Genomic DNA, 16,451 nt, shown 5'->3' with positions numbered 1-16,451 from the left:
TGTTGGACACGGCCTAGCGTCCAACTGGGTAAAGACGGCTCACACCACTGCACACCCCGGCTGCTTTCACTCTCGCCTCCCTGCGCGCGTTGAGACGAGCTTGCGAGCCAGGGTGGGTTGCGCGAGTGGAACCACACGTTAGCGTCTGAATGTGCGTGCCGGAGGCCATGGCACACATCGCTGATGGCCTGCACTCGCTCTGTAGCCCCATCCTTCTTCGTCATAGCGCCGCTCCTTCCCTATATTTACGAAAAACCGGGGCCTCCAGTCGAGCCAATAGCCACCTGGGCCCTCCTGCGAAGCCTCTCTTTATCACTGCTGCCCAGCCGTCCGTCCTCATACACATACATCATATCCCGCCTCATCCTCTACCACTACCACCACCACAACAACAACCACTACCTTCCTCCTACTACTACTCTACCTCCTCCCAACACATTCCTTCTTCAACCACAACCCAACAACTTCTTCGCTCTCTGTCAAGCACTCTTCACACGACAGCCTCTTAAACTCACTCAACCGTCTCCACCTCCAAGTCACCTGACTTGCCGGATCCGGTTACTGCTCTATAATACGTTCTTCTCTTTTCTGACTCTTCCATCCGGGACTGTTTGCTGTTTCCACACGGACCAGGCCAACCTCCATTCTCCGGATCACTCTAACATCGTCCTTGAGGCCTTCATTGGACCTGCGAGGACTTCTTCCACTTCCCTCTTACAATATGTACCCAACTCCCCCAGCATCCCCAACCCAAAATGGATTCTGCGCACCCGAAGACCGCCTAGGTCAAGTTCTAGCTGGTCGACTCCAGTTGACTGGCATTCTCGGTGTAGGAGCTTACGGCGTCGTGTACACAGCCGTGGACATCCAGACCAACATCCCATATGCCGTAAAGGCACTCAACAAGGTCGGTCTTGAGCCTCGCCAGAGGAAGTTCCAGCAACGGGAGATCCAGCTCCACCACCAGGCCAGCGCTCACCCCAACGTTGTCTCTCTAGTCAAGATTATGGACGCTCCTGACTGCACATACGTTGTCATTGAATACTGCCCAGAAGGTGACTTGTTCTCCAACATCACCGAGCAGGGCAAGTACGTGGGTAACGATGCCATGGCCAAGCGCGCTTTCCTCCAGGTTTTGGATGCCGTTGAATACTGCCACTCTATTGGAATCTACCACCGGGACCTCAAGCCAGAGAACGTACTAGTCACTGACCAAGGAATGACTTGCAAACTTGCCGACTTTGGACTTGCCACTACCGACCACGTCACCTCTGACTTTGGATGCGGCTCGACTTTCTACATGTCTCCAGGTATGTTGATCTAACCTGACTCAGCAAGTCACGTGCTAACTTTGGGCAGAATGCCAGACATCGGCACCCAAGGCCTACTCATGCTACGCCTCAGCGCCCAACGATGTTTGGAGTCTGGGAGTCATGCTTGTCAACCTCACATGCGGACGCAACCCATGGAAGCGAGCTTCTTTCGAGGACAGCACCTTCCGCGCCTTCATGAAGGACCCCAAGTTTTTGAGGACCATCCTTCCTGTTTCCACCGAGCTCGACGCCATTCTCAGGCGCATGTTCGAGTTCAACCCTGCCAACAGGGCAACCATTCCCGAGATTCGTGAGATGATTCTCCGATGCTCATCTTTCACTGCCACAAAGTCAGCGGTCGCAACGCCTCTGTCTTCTCCTCCTTTCAGCCCAGTGGACTACAGCCGGGATGCCGCATACAACGCCTACTACCAGGCTCCTGCGGTACCCCAGTTTGCTCCTCTCCCCGGCTCAGCCTACGCCCCATCACCCTTCCAGCACTCTACCTCATCTGGAAGCTCTAACTCGGACAACGACTCTGTCTTCTCCGCGTGTTCATCTGCTTCATCCGCATCCTCGACATCTTCGTACCAACACGTTTCCTCTTCTCAGGTTCCCAAATTTTCTTCCCGAGTACCGCAGCCTCAACAACAATACGTTTCTCAGCCCCCTGCCAATACGTGGTTCCAGCCATTCATCCAGGCGGCCAACCTGGTCAAGCATGTGTCCTTCCAGCCTTCTATGATGGCCCCGGTCCACGTCTACTAGGCCGCTCTTCACTTCTGGCCCTTTGGATCCTTTTTATTACGATATGCTTCTTCACGATGTGTTTATACAATTTTCGAAAAAGTCACGATGACACGAACAGCGATTGATTTCTCGTTCGGTGTTGGTGCGGTTTGTTTTCTTTTGGCGTTATAAAACTAGACCAGTCCGGACGATACTCCGGCTCTGGACTTTTAGAACTATCTGGCTACTACGTTTAACTTGGGCAATCGCCTTGATGGCACGGAGTTTGAAATTGGGGTGGCAATCCACGATGTCTGCCACGTATATTAGGAGTGGGGTCAATGGGCATTTCCCGGAGTTGTTCTTGTTGGACTTTGAACCAATAGAGGTTCATTACCATCACGTTCGTTCGAATTTCACATCAAGAGATACCAGAGCACTAGCTCAAAACTGTACGGTAGTAGGTCCCACAAGGAGGACAGCAATATTTGCACTGCGCAAACTCAAACAAATGCAAAAACATACAAGCGGTCGCCGCGACGACAGTCGCGAGCAGACTAACTAAGAAAGCCACATCTTCAAATCCCATCACTTGACCTGCCTTCGCTTTGTCGACATTGCCTTAGCCCATGTTTCTCTCCACGATGTTCACACCGAATCTGCGCTTCGACCACACCCAACGTTGTCGACCCACTCACACAACGCATCAATCTGCAGCCACCCTGCCGCAGTTCTGCACCCAACCCAAATCGTGCATACACTTGCGCAAGAGATCAATCTCGTACCCAACCACTTGTCTTGTCACCCCACCCAGGCTCCACGGCCTGGGCATCATCCACATGCATCCGTAAAGTCTCCATCGCGATGAACGCTGTAAGCCTAGAGACACCAGCGAATCACAGGTTTCACCAAGGCCGATGTGTGCATGGCCATCTGCGTGCTGAGCATGCAAGTGTGCAGTAGCCTGCTTGACTCGACGGGGACTATCACGCCGGGATTGCGCCCTGCCTCATCGATCTAACTGCTAGAGGTCTAAACAGATGTGTAAGATTACTAGGCGCACATCCAAGGGGAATTATGGATGGAAGGCTGCGGATACCGGATGCAGGTCGTGGCCGATTGATGACCTGAATGAGGGATCGAGACTCATCTCTGCGCTTTCTGTCATGCCCTTAGCGCATATCTTTGTTGGGAGAATGGAGACGGCCGCCTAAACGGATTCCTCAGGCCACGCGATGTACAACTAAATGAAGGTTGGCGAGGCTATGCTAAGCTACTTGTGGCTGAGATGGTGTACTGTTGTTATTGACATGCTGTTGGACCTGCGCGGCAGTCGTCTCAGGACCTGATCCTGCTGCTGTTAGAGGCATACCACGAAATGACACGCAGGCAGTCGTAAACATGTCTCGGCCATACGAACGCCATCACCATGGTCCTTGTCTTGCTTGTTGGCCGGTCAGCTGGCCATCGAGGAGGGCTGAATCTCCAGTCAACCATCAAACGTCCCTCAGCTTCCGTCGCCCTTGTGTCGTGTCGGCTACCGATGCTTCCAAGACACCTTAGCATGTCGCGTAAAATGTACATCCGCGTACAGTTGCAGTGAGGCGTCACCGGAAAACTTGGTCGACACCAATCGGCACACGCATTCAGGCAAGGAAGGGCACCGTTACAAAGAATTTGTTTTTGCGGCCGCCAATCCTTCGTCATATGACAAGCATGGTGGATATCCGAAGAGGGAAAAGCAACGGCCGTCGCTACCGGAGATCCCTCAGCAATCAGCAAATACGTGCTCATTTCGTGTGGTGCTGCGCGCTGGTAATGGCGTCGAGTGACGTGCAGAAGGCTGACGGAGCAAACTGGTGTAAGGATGACATTATGCCAAGGACCGCGGCTGGTATGTGTGGCAATCATCATCACCAGCCCATACCAGCCCGCGCCGTTCCTTCTGCCGCTAGCCACTTTCCAGGAAGAAATCCCTCAACTCATCCTTTTGCATCATATGCATCCCACCCCGCGGCCCTTTCGTCAGACAATGTGCATACCTACAACAAGCTTATTGTTCGTTATTGATCCAGCTGCGCAAGTGTGGCGATGGCCGCTCAACGTCTCGCCGAAACCAGGTCCAGACTTATTGATGCGATTCAAGTGCCTTTGCCCATTCGCTGGGTGAATTGCATGCATGTATAGGTATGCTAATCTCGTTCCGACTTAGGCCATATCCAGCAGGAAAATGGTCTTGGAAATTTTAGCATACGATAGGAACAAGTGCCCTGGTCGTTCAACGGCGTCAAAGATCTGCTATCAGCTCATATGGAACTTTATCGACAAATCCGACCCTAGAGGGCGTTGAAATCTCGCTTCGTACGGAATGACATCGTCCTTCGGCTCTGCAAAAAATGGCGGCTGTTCATCAATCACATGGGCGTTGTATGTCACCCGTATACCGTACTTGCATCAATTTCCTTCTTCCGGCTTCCGTACGCACCCCAGAAGTATGCTTTTTTCACGCCACAAAAGCGCCTCGAATAGTCCTTTTCCTTAGGCGAAACTCGCAGAACTTTGTTCGCTTAACCTATGCGAGTGCGAGAATGCGATGGGCACTTTTCGGCGTCACAGATAGACGAATGAGCACGGTAAGCCGCATATTGGCTACTGACATCTGGTCGGGGATTGCCATCCTAGCCGATGTCAAGGCTTGAAAGTAAGGAGCGAACCTTGCGCAGCAAGCTTCGTGGCTTACTTGCCTTGTGTCACTGTATCACAGTAAGTTGGGCCAACTCATCGGGTCTGCCGAGCGACATCCAGCCTTGCGGGTAGCTGTGCTTTTGGGACCTGATGCTCGGAATTCTGCTCTTTCTTCTAGCTGAGGCACGTCCTTTGCGCTGTGATCTTCCCTTTCCCAGGATTGGTACTATCAAAAGCATACATGCGTCGTCATGCGGCTATTCTACGCTACATGCCGACGGTACTTCGATCAGTCATCGTGTCAGACTACGAACAGCGTTGCTTCACGCTATAGACTCGAAACGTACGATCATGAGCTCACTTTTTTTCTCGGACACCGGAGATACATAGCCAAGGTCACTAAAACTTCAGATATCCAACTTCTCCGCACGGTTGCTTTTCCTAGAGCGACCTCGAACTTAGTCGGTCATACAAACAACATGCAATGGCGCTACATGGTAACACGGTAGCCATCCATGTCTGCCTCCTCAGCCACTTGCGAGAAACCTTCCACAACACGACCAGATCGCTGCTCAATACTAGCACGATATCCCCACACATGGTACAGCATAACGCCGCCTCTCGACATGTGCTGGTCCATCACCCGCAACGGGACGCTCCTTGCTGCAATGAGCACCCTTAGAACCCCAGGTAATACAACGATAGTCCCCATCTAGCCTGCTGCAGACGACCGCTGCCTACGAGCGTATCACCACGTTTGAGTTTGCTACACTCGCCACACGAATAATTGGACATACCCTCTTATCCGCAGTCCCGCCCTGGAGACACAAGCGGCTTCCTGTACACATATGATCGGACTGAGAGAAGTGGTCAGAGTCCAGTAACACAACCCCCACAGCGAGGGGCCTTTGCATCTGGTTCTGTACGCACGAAGGACAGGTGTGAGACTGACAGCGGGGAGGTGTTCTGATGGGTGTATATGCAACTAGGCGGTCTCCGAAAGGTACTCAAGGTCTTTCGCTGCTCAGCCTCTTCGCGCGCTGTACCATCTGCAACGGTTTGACAGCTCATACCGTTTCCATGCTTTTTCAAGATTGGCGAGGCCGCGAAGAAACCAACGTCGAAAGTCGTCTATAGGTTCTTTTTGCTTCTCCAATTAGTAAGGTTTGGCTTTAGGGCACCACTTTGCTGGCTACCCACGCGAAGCTGCACGGCCGTACGATCGACCTATGAGCACAGGGCGTTGGGCATACGAGAACATCGTACGAGCGCCCTCGTGGCAGGTGACTAGCGCTTCAAAAGACGACTTGTCTTCTTTTCTTTCCAAGGTTCTCTTCACGTCATTCTAGATTCGATTCTACACGCCCAAACCTTACGCGAAGGTGCATGAACCGGGTAGCGTGAACCAAAGATCGGAACACTATTATCGTCAACACCGCCTCCTAACCAATACGCTCGTAGGTGCTGCTTGTCGCCGGGATGACCGCATGGGTAAGGAAGCAGCTACCGGGCCCGCAAACGATCTGACAACGTAAAACGAGGATGCAGCGAGCCCGGCCAGGATCTACTGCACGCCAGCTAGGCATCCTTCCAGCTATGGGCCTCGCATATATCCGCCCGAAGGTATTCTAAGGATAGGCTTCTTGCGTCTGTAGCGGACAAGGCAACAGAAGAAAAGTTTCGGCGGAAGCATATGCAGCAACCATCCGAACGCTGGTCGGCAAACCGTGACTCACCTCTGAACCACTATACTGACCAGATAGTGCTCATTTCAGTGTAGCTCTGTTACCGCAGGGCGAGTATACACCTTACCCAGTGTATATGCGCTGAAACGAACCATCTCTCCAGTCTATCATTCACAGCCAAACACCCAATCCCCACCCACAACTTCACGTTCGCGCATTCCAGCACCCCATCCACTTCAAAAGCAAACAATAGGCTCGAAATCCAAGCCGCTTGCCCAAAGTCTGGATCCGCTTCCTGCACAAGGCACCTTGCATGCGCTATCTTCGCCCTACAAGCACCAGTCGTTCAGCGGCCATGCAGCGAGCGCTGTGACTAGCCGCCTAGGAACCGTGCTTTACGCTCGAATCTGTCACACGACACGATGCGGCGCGACAGCATGCCAGAAGGCTGATTGCATCGGGGAATTATGTTGCGCTAGGAGCGTTGGGCTGAGGTTGTCAGTGCGGAGGGGGAGGGTTGGTGTTGTGTGACGGTGGTGTACTAGGTAGTGCGGACGGTTGTCTTGTGTGCTTGGTTAGGCGCCAAGCTAGAAGAGGTATGCTAGTCATCGCATGGTGTTGTGAGCATGGTTGGTATGGACGTGGGAGATTAGGTATGTGTACAGTGTTTGGGTCTTTGTGGTGGTGATAAGCTGGCACTTTATCAAAGAGAGAAACTCAACATCTTCTTAGAGCAGTGTACTTCTTTCTACTACAATTAGGCGTGTTAGGAGCTATATAGATATAGATCAAGAACCTAGAAGTCTATAGTACTATTAATCTTTATTAGTTTTTTTATTGGGAGCTATTGGGAGCTGTAAGGTAAAGCTCGTTATTTCTATACCTGTTCGGTTGTTCTCTTGTATACGGTGCTGATGAGAATACTGTATCATGAAATTGAGCGAACTGGAGAGTTACCATCGATAACAAATGCAGTCGCTAAGTATCTACACGAATGTCTGAATGGTCTATACGGACAACACTGTGGTGTACTGAAGCCCAGAAAAAGCTAGTTATTGTTCAGCCCAAACGTCCTAATCTTGATCCTCATTTGCATCTTGAGGTGCCGCCTCCTCGCCTTCAGACCCTCCATCTACAACCGTGCTTCTATCACTGTCAACGCCCTCCTCAATCTTTCCATCCTCGCCCCCAGCATAACTCGACGCTTGCTCTAAATAGTCAGCTCCATCCCCACTGGTACTTCCATTCGATCCTTCCAGTCTGAGTGTGAGCCTAGGACGTCGCGTTGCCGACTCCATCTCAAGCTCTTCATGTGCCTCAACCTCTTCCACCTTGATCTTGATCTTATCAACAGCCTCCTTTCTGACTATAGCACCCCCACTACTCTCACCTCCCGGCCCACCAACGAATTGTATACCGACCGGGTTAAGATAAGTATTAATGTTCTTGAGCAAAGATGTCCTCCACCAATGCTGCACATCGGAAGTCTTGGCGATATGGAAATGAAAGTCCGGGTACATGTCACATACTTGTCGCCATGTGGTGCTATCACCAGGAACATCGTTCTTGTTGCTACCACCGCCGCGTGGTGAGTCTTGCGCGCCGATGTAAATCACATCACTACGTGTCCAGTGTGAAGCCAGGGCGTCAAAGAAGAGTGTGCGGAGCCCTTTCATGGCGCCGACGTCGTGACTGTGGTAGCATCTCTTAGGGGGTGCAGGAGGAGCGCCGGAGGAACCATCATCAGTTGTGAGCTTGATCTGCGGGTTCAAGGGATTGTCGCTTGTGAGAGGTTCCGAGTTGATGGTTACCACACGTCGTAGGTTCTCTTCTGCGGTGTTGACACATATGTATGCGATATCACCGGCTCGAATCAGAGATTGTTTAGCGTCAGATCTTCTAGATTTGGCGAGCGGTAGGAACAAATCGTATAGCTTTCGCATTGCTGCTTCCCAGTACTCATCTGCTTCTAGCTTGGCGGCAAGGAGACATGAATCCGCGTGTGCTCGTATACCACGGTACCCGGCAACCTGTGTGTTGGTGCTGTAAATGTTTGAGTGCATGAATGAGACGAACTCGGCAAAGGAATTGGGACTGATAGTTGGCAGTTCAACTTCCGATACTGTGTCGTCTGCGGCGACGATAGATTTGAAGATGTCAGAGTACCGTGACAACTTTGCTTTAGGCAGATACCAGGTTCGTTGGTTGTTTGGCTCTGGCTCTGGTCCGACGATGATCTTCATAGTGCCTGGGATAGACGAAACACTTTCCTTGGGTGTGTCGGCGGAACGGTAGACACGTGGACCTTGAGACACTATCTCAGACCTTGTATCGAACACTGGTACCATCAATGTGTTTCGAGGGTCTCTGTTCCTTTGCACTTTGGCGAGGGGCGAGGATGGAAGCATCGAATCGGCTTGTGCGAGTCTTTGCTGGCCGGTTGATGGTGATACAGGGCGCGGGATGCGAGAGTTCATGCGATATCTGTGAGATCGCAAGGGAGGGGATATATCATGGGATATACTGCTGAACAAGTACGGATGACAGGTACAAACGGGCAGGTTGTCGCGTGTGTGCCCTTGGTGACTAGCGATAGTGAAAGAGACGTTAAAGAAGCTTTGTGGGGCTCAAGACAAGTGAGGTTGTACGTATGCGTTCTGGAAAAAGTATATGATGATGGTTGTTTATGAAAGCATGAAGCTGCAGAGTAAGATGGAAATGCGTGGATGAGCCTTCGAGAGAAGAGCTTGTAAGGGGCATGTTGGGTCAGGCAGCTACCCAATGTAGATGGTATAGGCAGCGACGATTTGGATCAAAGTGACAGCAGTAAATATTGACTGCGACACAAAATGAAGACAGTGCGAAAGGGTTCAAGCTCAAGCATTGTTTGAGGACCACCATGACTCAGTCATTTATATGCCCCAGCCTCGTCGAAGAGTGTAGACAGAGCTCAACTACCACTGTCGAGAAGGTAGTTTGCCGGCTATCACTTGAATCCCGTCGTACCAAGCTGCCGTCGTCAGGGACATCATACATGCGCCCTACCTTCTGCTTCCGACGCCACATCCAGCGTACTGCTCTGCTCTGTACTCAATCCATCAACCTCAGCCCGTCCACCATAACGCTCCCTAGCACGCCACTTTTCGCCAAAAGTATAGAACACCCATGGTACCTAGATGATGGTGCACAAAGTCAACGTATGTCTCATATGCAATTTGTCCAGGGACATTTCTTACCGGCGTGAGTGCGAGGGCAATAAACGCAAGTAATGAGAACGACCAGCCCACATCAAGCTTTTGGTACATCTTATGCGAGAAAAGAGGCGCAAGACCACCGACAAGCGAACGCATGACAGAACAGGCAGCCATGCCAGATGCAGAATGTAGGGGGTGGGCATCGAGAATGTATGTACCAGTGAAGAACTAGACTGCAGATCAGCGACTGCGAACTTGAATTTGAGACCGAACCCAGAACGAAGCACTTTGGGGCGACATGAGACTTACGATAGCGCTCATAGCCCCCGCACCAAATATCACTGTTCCAATTAACGGCGCGATCCAGTGCACCCCATGTTGCGCAGTCCAAGCATATATGAACAAACCGATACTCACAAGCGGCCACCAAAATATCATAGGTAACAATCGGTTCTCCGGTCGTGTGTCGCCTCTCAGTGCTCTTTGCTTGACAAGGTTATCGCTAATCGCAGCGCCTCCAAGCATACCAATGAGGTTGCCGAATGCAGTGCCCAGATAGGCGAGACCCAGAATTTTCGGCGCCCACTTGTATGTTTCGACAAACGTGGTTGGGAGGGTCGTGTACAGGACGTAGATGTAGCCGTAACTGATAGCAGTAAGGAGTGATGTAAAGAAAATCGGACGTGACAAGAGTAGCATGCGAAGCGGCATAAACATCGCAGTGCCAAAAGACTCCAGCTTACTTGCTGCCGTATCCACATCAGGTCTTGCTCGTAAGTTCTCGTTCCCAGTCTCATTCCGCAGTCGCACTGTTTTCCGCCGAAGTAGAACCGGCTCGTAGGTTTCCGACAAACAAAGCATACTAAGGACTGTACCTATCCCACCAAGGATAGCAGTGAGATAGAAGATCCATCGCCATCCTTTCGCAGCATTGAGGTAGCTGCCTGCTGTAGGACTAATCGCTGGACCAAGGTTATATGCCAGACCTATCAATGCCATGACGCCTCCGCGCTTCTCTTTCACCATAAGATCTCCGAGGCTTGATGGTGCAAGAGCGAATACACTACTTCCGCCCACACCAGCAAGGAACCGGAAAACAGCTAAGACACCGAGTGAGTTTGCGCGCCCGCAGGCCAAAGTGCATATGGTGAAGAGCACGTTGCACAGGTGGTACAAAGGTAGTCGGCCGTACTGCTCGGAGAGGGGGCTAATGAGGAGTGGTCCAAAAGCGTAGCCTAGGACGTAGATACTCAGGACGAAGGCGGATAGGTAAGCGTCGGTGGATCTGAAGTCTTTCATGATGTCTGGAATCGCTGGGGCGACCACAGAAGACGTGAATGGCCTCCTACATGTCAGCGATTGATAGCTGTAATGCATCTAGGGTGTGATACTCACGAGACAAAAGACATGAAGAATATACAGGCGATGTTGATAATCTTCTTCCATGAGGCGAAGTTTCTGGGGTTTGCCGCATCGTCATTGCCATGCCAGTCGACTACATTTACCTGCCTCTCTTTCTCAGACGCGAGTGAGGTGTGTGGGCTCTCCATGGTACTGCAACGTAACATGTAAATTCTCGGTAGGACTTCGCTCTGATATAGGTTCAAAGCTAGCAATAGTGGTAGGGGGCGAGTAACAAAGAGTTTTGAATACAGTTGGTATAGACGTTATGAAGCAATGAGTCTCGGAATGTAGCCTCAGTCTTTATGTGTCCAATATTCTGATGCCGCCTCCCATAAACATCCGATGATAGGGTTGCCTTGTAGTTACGTCGCTCGAGGTAAACGCGGCTTGACGAATTGAGTGCTGGAATGTGTCGGGCTGGCATCGGAAGATAGAAAGCGAACGGCTGCAACTCCGGTGCCATGAACATGTCAAATTTAGGGCGATACCGGCTCTCGTTCTTACCCACCTGCCCTTGCGGGCTTCCAACTCCACGCATTTAGCAACATATGTGCCACAATGCACTGCTGCCGACTAGTTAGGCGAGCATAGGATTCGATGATTGCGAACCAAGTAAGCATGAACAATCCTGAAGTCTATGTAGTGCTGTCAACTGCCACAGGGTACTTCTCTAGGCTCTCGTACCATTGAAGTGTGCTCCCTATCATGAAAGCCCAGCTACCCCAAAAGGTGCTAAGAGAAGCCTGATATTGCGCCCAACTCCTAGTATCGTACCCAAAAGCCGGACACAAAGTGAAGCCTACACCTCCTACGAGATTCCAAGCGCCGACCCACCAACCGAGTGTCCGGGGAGCCGGTTTCCACCACTTGAACTGTGTCTCGATCATGAAGAGGGCGCCGGAAATGACGAAACCTAGACCGCCAAGAACTTGGGGAGTCCAGTAGAAAATGATGGTAAGCGTCTGCGACATGCGATTGTAAATGCCCGGTAGCGCTGTCAGACCCGCGACCCAGAAGATTGTTGCACCGAGCAGCTGGGAGAAGGAAGCTATGAACCCGAGATTGTGGATGTAGTGGGTTCGCAGTTCTTCGTTTGACGGCCACCATATCCACAAACGCTCTTGGGGCGCCAAATCGGACTTTGATTGTGTAAATTGCCGGGTGTCGACTGACATCTGTTTGTTGTGGTGGTGTGTGCAATGCGACTTTGACGGCCGCAGTGCTACGCGTTCTCCGCTTTCCTCTTCATGCGATAGAACCTGCTCCACTGCCCATCCGAAGCATCCCGATCTACCCTCATTCACAGCTTCTGCCACGAGCAGGAACGACCCCACTTCGAAAACAGTCACTCCGACAAACGCGGTTATGCCCCCACCATACAGTTCCTCATTCGCGAATTCAGAACCCGGTCGCACCAACGGCAGATATACGAAGAAGGCATTGAATATCCATATCACACTGCCTATTGTGAAGACAAAGGCAACGTCGAATGACACGTCCCATATCGGAAAGTACGTGAACGTGCGCCAGATGTTGCGTGCAACACTACGAAGGGAGGTAGTTGGGCGTGGGGTATCGTGCTTTGTCGAAGCGGTAGCCTGTTTGGATTCGATGTCTACTGCATGTCGTCCTTTGCGGTCATTCCGTGAAGTCCATTTGTACCGCACATCAGGACGCTGGTCGTGGCGGTAATGCGCTCGCGTAGGGTTGAGGAACGGTATCGGACCAGTGACGCGATCATGTTCGAGACGTAGGCCATCCCCGTGTCTCACGGGTTCACGAGCCGGGTGGAAGGTGTTGTTGCGTCGCGTTTTGCGCGTGTCTGGGCCATCGCGACTTGTCATATCAGCCTAGTCGTCTTCAGTTCGCATGAGCGTTGCTGTGTCGTTAGCATTGATCAAAGCTTTCTGTATCTCGCGAGAAAACCGGCAGAAAGCGACTTTGAACCCATGTTCAGACGCGTAGATGCTGCCAGCCTGCGTCATAGTCTCGGACAGATGTAGCGTTGCAGTTAGTCTGTTGATAGCCGACGCCGACAGTGCTGAGTCAGCCAGTCCACTGCCTCGCAAACACCTCCGAACCAGGTACCCTCAAGTTGAGTGCTTGCTCTGGGATGACGCGCTACATGCGGATCATCCGCATAGCTGCCGTAGCTGTATCACCTACTTTCGGGTTCAATTTTTGGGTTTTTTCTGTTCTGGTAAACATTTACTGGATTCTTCATAGCCTATACGTGGCTCGCACAGCTGCTTTGATTGTTGCGTCAATGGAGGAGGAGCGGCCCCAAGGTAGCAAGTGTCGAGGTCAGTAGTACAAGCTAACCGAGCTCCTTCAGTCGGCTGATACCAAATCAGAGCGATGCCAGCTCATCAGGCTGGAATCACACATCCCAGCCAAGGCAGCTTCACCTGAGTACATCTTTTCTCTCGCCTATAAGAAGCCCGTAAGTATACAACATTATATATCGGTCAGACCTGATGGTCTACAGCGGCCTATACCCAAAACCTGGGAATGGATGGGAACTAAGAATGGTACTGGTCTTCTCGATCTCCCACGGGAGTTGAGAGACATAATTTATGGCTACGTCTGCGACGATATGATCCACGACGGATATGGATGGCGCAAAGAAGACGAATGGGCCGATGACTTCGATCCGGGTGCTGAGGAGGATGAGGAACTTATATTTTACCAAAACTGCAACATTATGAGGATATGCCGACAAGTGCACTGGGAATTTGCTGAAGTGCTCTATGCGCGGCCGCTACAACTTACCGGCGTCCCACCGTTCGACATAGCCCATCATATCGTTGTTACGGGATCACATATCCTTCCGTTATCAAGAACATACGCACATTTTGTCAATAAGCTGGCATTTATCCATAGCATAGGCCTTCAAGACTAGTTAGGCGTGGAATCGCGAGGAGAGCACAAGGTTAGTGCTGAAGTTCTTTGGCTCGATGTTGTTACAGCAACGAGGACACTGCTGAAGCTTTTCCCTGCTCTACAAATCTTGCGCATTCTTATCACCAACGAGCCAATCGAGCCTGTGAATGACGTATTGCTAGCCATGCTCGGGATGCGCACGGATAGAAGAGAAGAGCCGGTCGAGATCGCAGAGGATGTAATCCAGGTAGTGCGCCAGAGCGACACGAGGCCTATTAAAGTTCCGCAGCAGCTGGAATTGTTATATTTGGAAGAAGATAATGGCATTGTAAGGGAGATGCCTTTGAGCGAGGCCTTGAGGAATGTACAAGCAGCAGAGCTCCACAAGAAAGAGCTTAGAGAAAAATCCTGAGACTGAGCTAAGATCAAGCTGAGGATGGTGAAAAATGGTGTGGTTCGCACTTGAAGAACTGAGGGTACAAATGTTGAACATGATTTTGATGTAAACTGCTAGTATCAAAACCGAAGACCGTATACACGTTCCAAGGCGTCGCAAGATCGTCGCTGAACGCCATCGCTGTGCTAATCATACAAATACAAACAACAGGACCAGCCTGATCGTCATGCCGCAAGCGACATCAGTTCACCTTTCCCTCTTTCTTCTCCTTCCTGCCCTTCTGCCTCTCATCAATCTTCAGCCCCCTCACCAGCTGCCGTCCCATCATCCTCGAGATCTCCTTGGCATAGTCCTTCATCCTCATGTTATTTTGCTCGTCTGCGCTCTTCCCTTCATACTGCTTCTCACTGTATGGCGGTGGCGCATCCGTATACCGCGCGTACTCTGCTTCGATGCGCTGAGCACCCGAGTTGGTTGAGAAGTTGGAATCAGAGCGGTGCGCCGAGTGGTCTGACGAGTGCGTTGAAGGCGATGGGAACGAATGGTAGGATGATGCTCGCGCTGCTGTGTTATCTTCGGTGTCGATTGTAGCGGGTCTTTGGTGAGCAGCAGCGGCAGCGGCTTTGGCAACTGATGATGCTGAGTCGTGGCGAGAGGACATTCTAGAGGAAGGGGTTTCGCGTTCGTTGACGCTGACTTCTGGGTAGTGATCCATGATTCGTGTTTCGGTGGTGACTCAATGCCGACTCGTAGTGGTAGTGTAGGATCTAGAAACCAGAATATAGGATGTTTTGAGCGATGTAAACGTGTATAGTATGGAGTATGACTGTTAGCGTCCTCAATGATGAGTATGCTTATTAGTGCGGCCGAATGATGCCATCAGGTTGATGATGCAGGTCAGGACCTTTAAACGGTTGCCTACTCACACAACGCACATGATGTACCTGACACAGACCCATAGCAATCCTGTAAGACATACTAAAGACGTCATTGCAGCGCCATCGCGCAGCCCAGCCACGCTTTGCCTGTCGCAGTCCAGGATAGGAAATGATGTGTGGCTCATCAGAAGATCATGCCTTCCAGGCAGAATGCGGATACAACTCTGCTGACCTGACGGGCTGGTCGACATGCTCCGCGGATGCAGAAAGCCTTCATGAACCATACCATGACATGTGGAATCATGTTGGAGATGAACGTTGTCGGGGAGACGGCGAGGGAGCGAAAAGCGAGGCGCAAGCGAAGCGAAGGATGTGTGGCGTTCAGCATGGATGGGGCCAATGATGTCACTCATCACGATCGGCCGTGCCGTGTCGCACAAGAAGACCTGAAAGCTGATGTAGATCACAAGAGGAGACAAATTATTGGCATACGAACGATTGGGTATCTTAGTCCTCAAAGCGGACAGTGCGTGCAACGTGACAGGGCGTGAAATGGGTGAAAAGGACGAGAAGCAGGTGCTGAGCCCCCAACAAACCTCTCACACCCTAACCAGACCCCTGACAGCGTTCTTGAGCTTCCCCAGACCACGTGAACTCTTCTTGAAGTCCTTCTGTCGCTCCAACTCCATGTCCGTCGGCGCGTTGAAGTTACCGCTTATTCTTCGAATCTGTCCCTGCGAGTTGTGGTGTGCTGGCGACGGCGAATAGTAATGCTCAGCTGATGAGAATCTCCTTGGACGTCCCGTGTCATCATCAGAGTATGAGGATCTCAGATATGCAGAAATGACAGCTTGTTGAGACAGTTGCCCCTCGTCGGATGATCGTTGCGCATATGGTGGAGTCAATGTCTGGGGTTGATGCGATTCTGCGCGCTTGCGGGATGATGACATGGCTGCAGTACGTTGATTTGGGTCCTCGGGTATATCGCTCATGGAGTATCGTGCTGATCTAGAGTCAAAGAAGGATTTGTGGAGAGTGTAGAAATTGCTTACGACCATGTTGGGACCGCTCTCGCTGCTGTTGTCTTGTCTGTTTTTCCATGGTTGCACTTCGTTTCGCAAACCAATTCGTGTCGTATAAGAGTGGGCTGCTCTTCAATTTGGCACGAGAAGCTTGAGTAACGTGCATCCCTTCGTAGCGCAAATCCTGGTGTGCCGCAACCTGCCAATCAGCTCGCGAGAACTGCGATGAAGTCCGTCATTCTCGCGAGCTGATTGGCAGGT

At 51.4% G+C, this 16,451-nt stretch overlaps 7 protein-coding genes across 7 annotated transcripts; 2 read left to right on the top strand and 5 right to left on the bottom strand.

The window, feature by feature from the left end:
* Window positions 1-721: 721 nt before the first annotated feature.
* On the top strand, window positions 722-2,081 carry J4E82_009169 (uncharacterized protein; the record flags this gene model as incomplete). The annotated part of the gene is made up of 2 exons (XM_051735395.1): window positions 722-1,310; window positions 1,360-2,081. The coding sequence occupies 2 exons, from the start codon at window positions 722-724 to the stop codon at window positions 2,079-2,081; spliced, it is 1,311 nt and encodes a 436-aa protein (XP_051584816.1).
* Window positions 2,082-7,485: 5,404 nt separating this feature from the next.
* Window positions 7,486-8,889, bottom strand: J4E82_009168 (uncharacterized protein; the record flags this gene model as incomplete). Its single annotated transcript, XM_051735394.1, has 1 exon — window positions 7,486-8,889. The coding sequence occupies one exon, from the start codon at window positions 8,887-8,889 to the stop codon at window positions 7,486-7,488; it is 1,404 nt and encodes a 467-aa protein (XP_051584815.1).
* Window positions 8,890-9,440: 551 nt separating this feature from the next.
* J4E82_009167 (uncharacterized protein) lies at window positions 9,441-10,905 on the bottom strand (the record flags this gene model as incomplete). The annotated part of the gene is made up of 3 exons (XM_051735393.1): window positions 9,441-9,584; window positions 9,649-9,834; window positions 10,024-10,905. The coding sequence occupies 3 exons, from the start codon at window positions 10,903-10,905 to the stop codon at window positions 9,441-9,443; spliced, it is 1,212 nt and encodes a 403-aa protein (XP_051584814.1).
* A 740-nt stretch (window positions 10,906-11,645) lies between these two features.
* Window positions 11,646-12,185, bottom strand: J4E82_009166 (uncharacterized protein; the record flags this gene model as incomplete). Its single annotated transcript, XM_051735392.1, has 1 exon — window positions 11,646-12,185. One exon carries the CDS (start codon window positions 12,183-12,185, stop codon window positions 11,646-11,648), a length of 540 nt encoding a protein of 179 aa, XP_051584813.1.
* A 1,091-nt stretch (window positions 12,186-13,276) lies between these two features.
* Window positions 13,277-13,912, top strand: J4E82_009165 (uncharacterized protein; the record flags this gene model as incomplete). The annotated part of the gene is made up of 3 exons (XM_051735391.1): window positions 13,277-13,313; window positions 13,365-13,453; window positions 13,499-13,912. 3 exons carry the CDS (start codon window positions 13,277-13,279, stop codon window positions 13,910-13,912), a joined length of 540 nt encoding a protein of 179 aa, XP_051584812.1.
* A 619-nt stretch (window positions 13,913-14,531) lies between these two features.
* On the bottom strand, window positions 14,532-15,005 carry J4E82_009164 (uncharacterized protein; the record flags this gene model as incomplete). Its single annotated transcript, XM_051735390.1, has 1 exon — window positions 14,532-15,005. One exon carries the CDS (start codon window positions 15,003-15,005, stop codon window positions 14,532-14,534), a length of 474 nt encoding a protein of 157 aa, XP_051584811.1.
* A 762-nt stretch (window positions 15,006-15,767) lies between these two features.
* On the bottom strand, window positions 15,768-16,269 carry J4E82_009163 (uncharacterized protein; the record flags this gene model as incomplete). The annotated part of the gene is made up of 2 exons (XM_051735389.1): window positions 15,768-16,120; window positions 16,221-16,269. 2 exons carry the CDS (start codon window positions 16,267-16,269, stop codon window positions 15,768-15,770), a joined length of 402 nt encoding a protein of 133 aa, XP_051584810.1.
* Window positions 16,270-16,451: the final 182 nt, after the last annotated feature.

This window comes from Alternaria postmessia, assembly GCF_024291825.1.
Source record: "Alternaria postmessia strain BMP 2775 chromosome Unknown scaffold_84, whole genome shotgun sequence".
Lineage (NCBI taxonomy): Eukaryota > Fungi > Ascomycota > Dothideomycetes > Pleosporales > Pleosporaceae > Alternaria > Alternaria postmessia.
The sequence above is the reverse complement of the archived record's forward strand: the minus strand, read 5'-3'. Positions and strand labels throughout refer to the sequence as shown.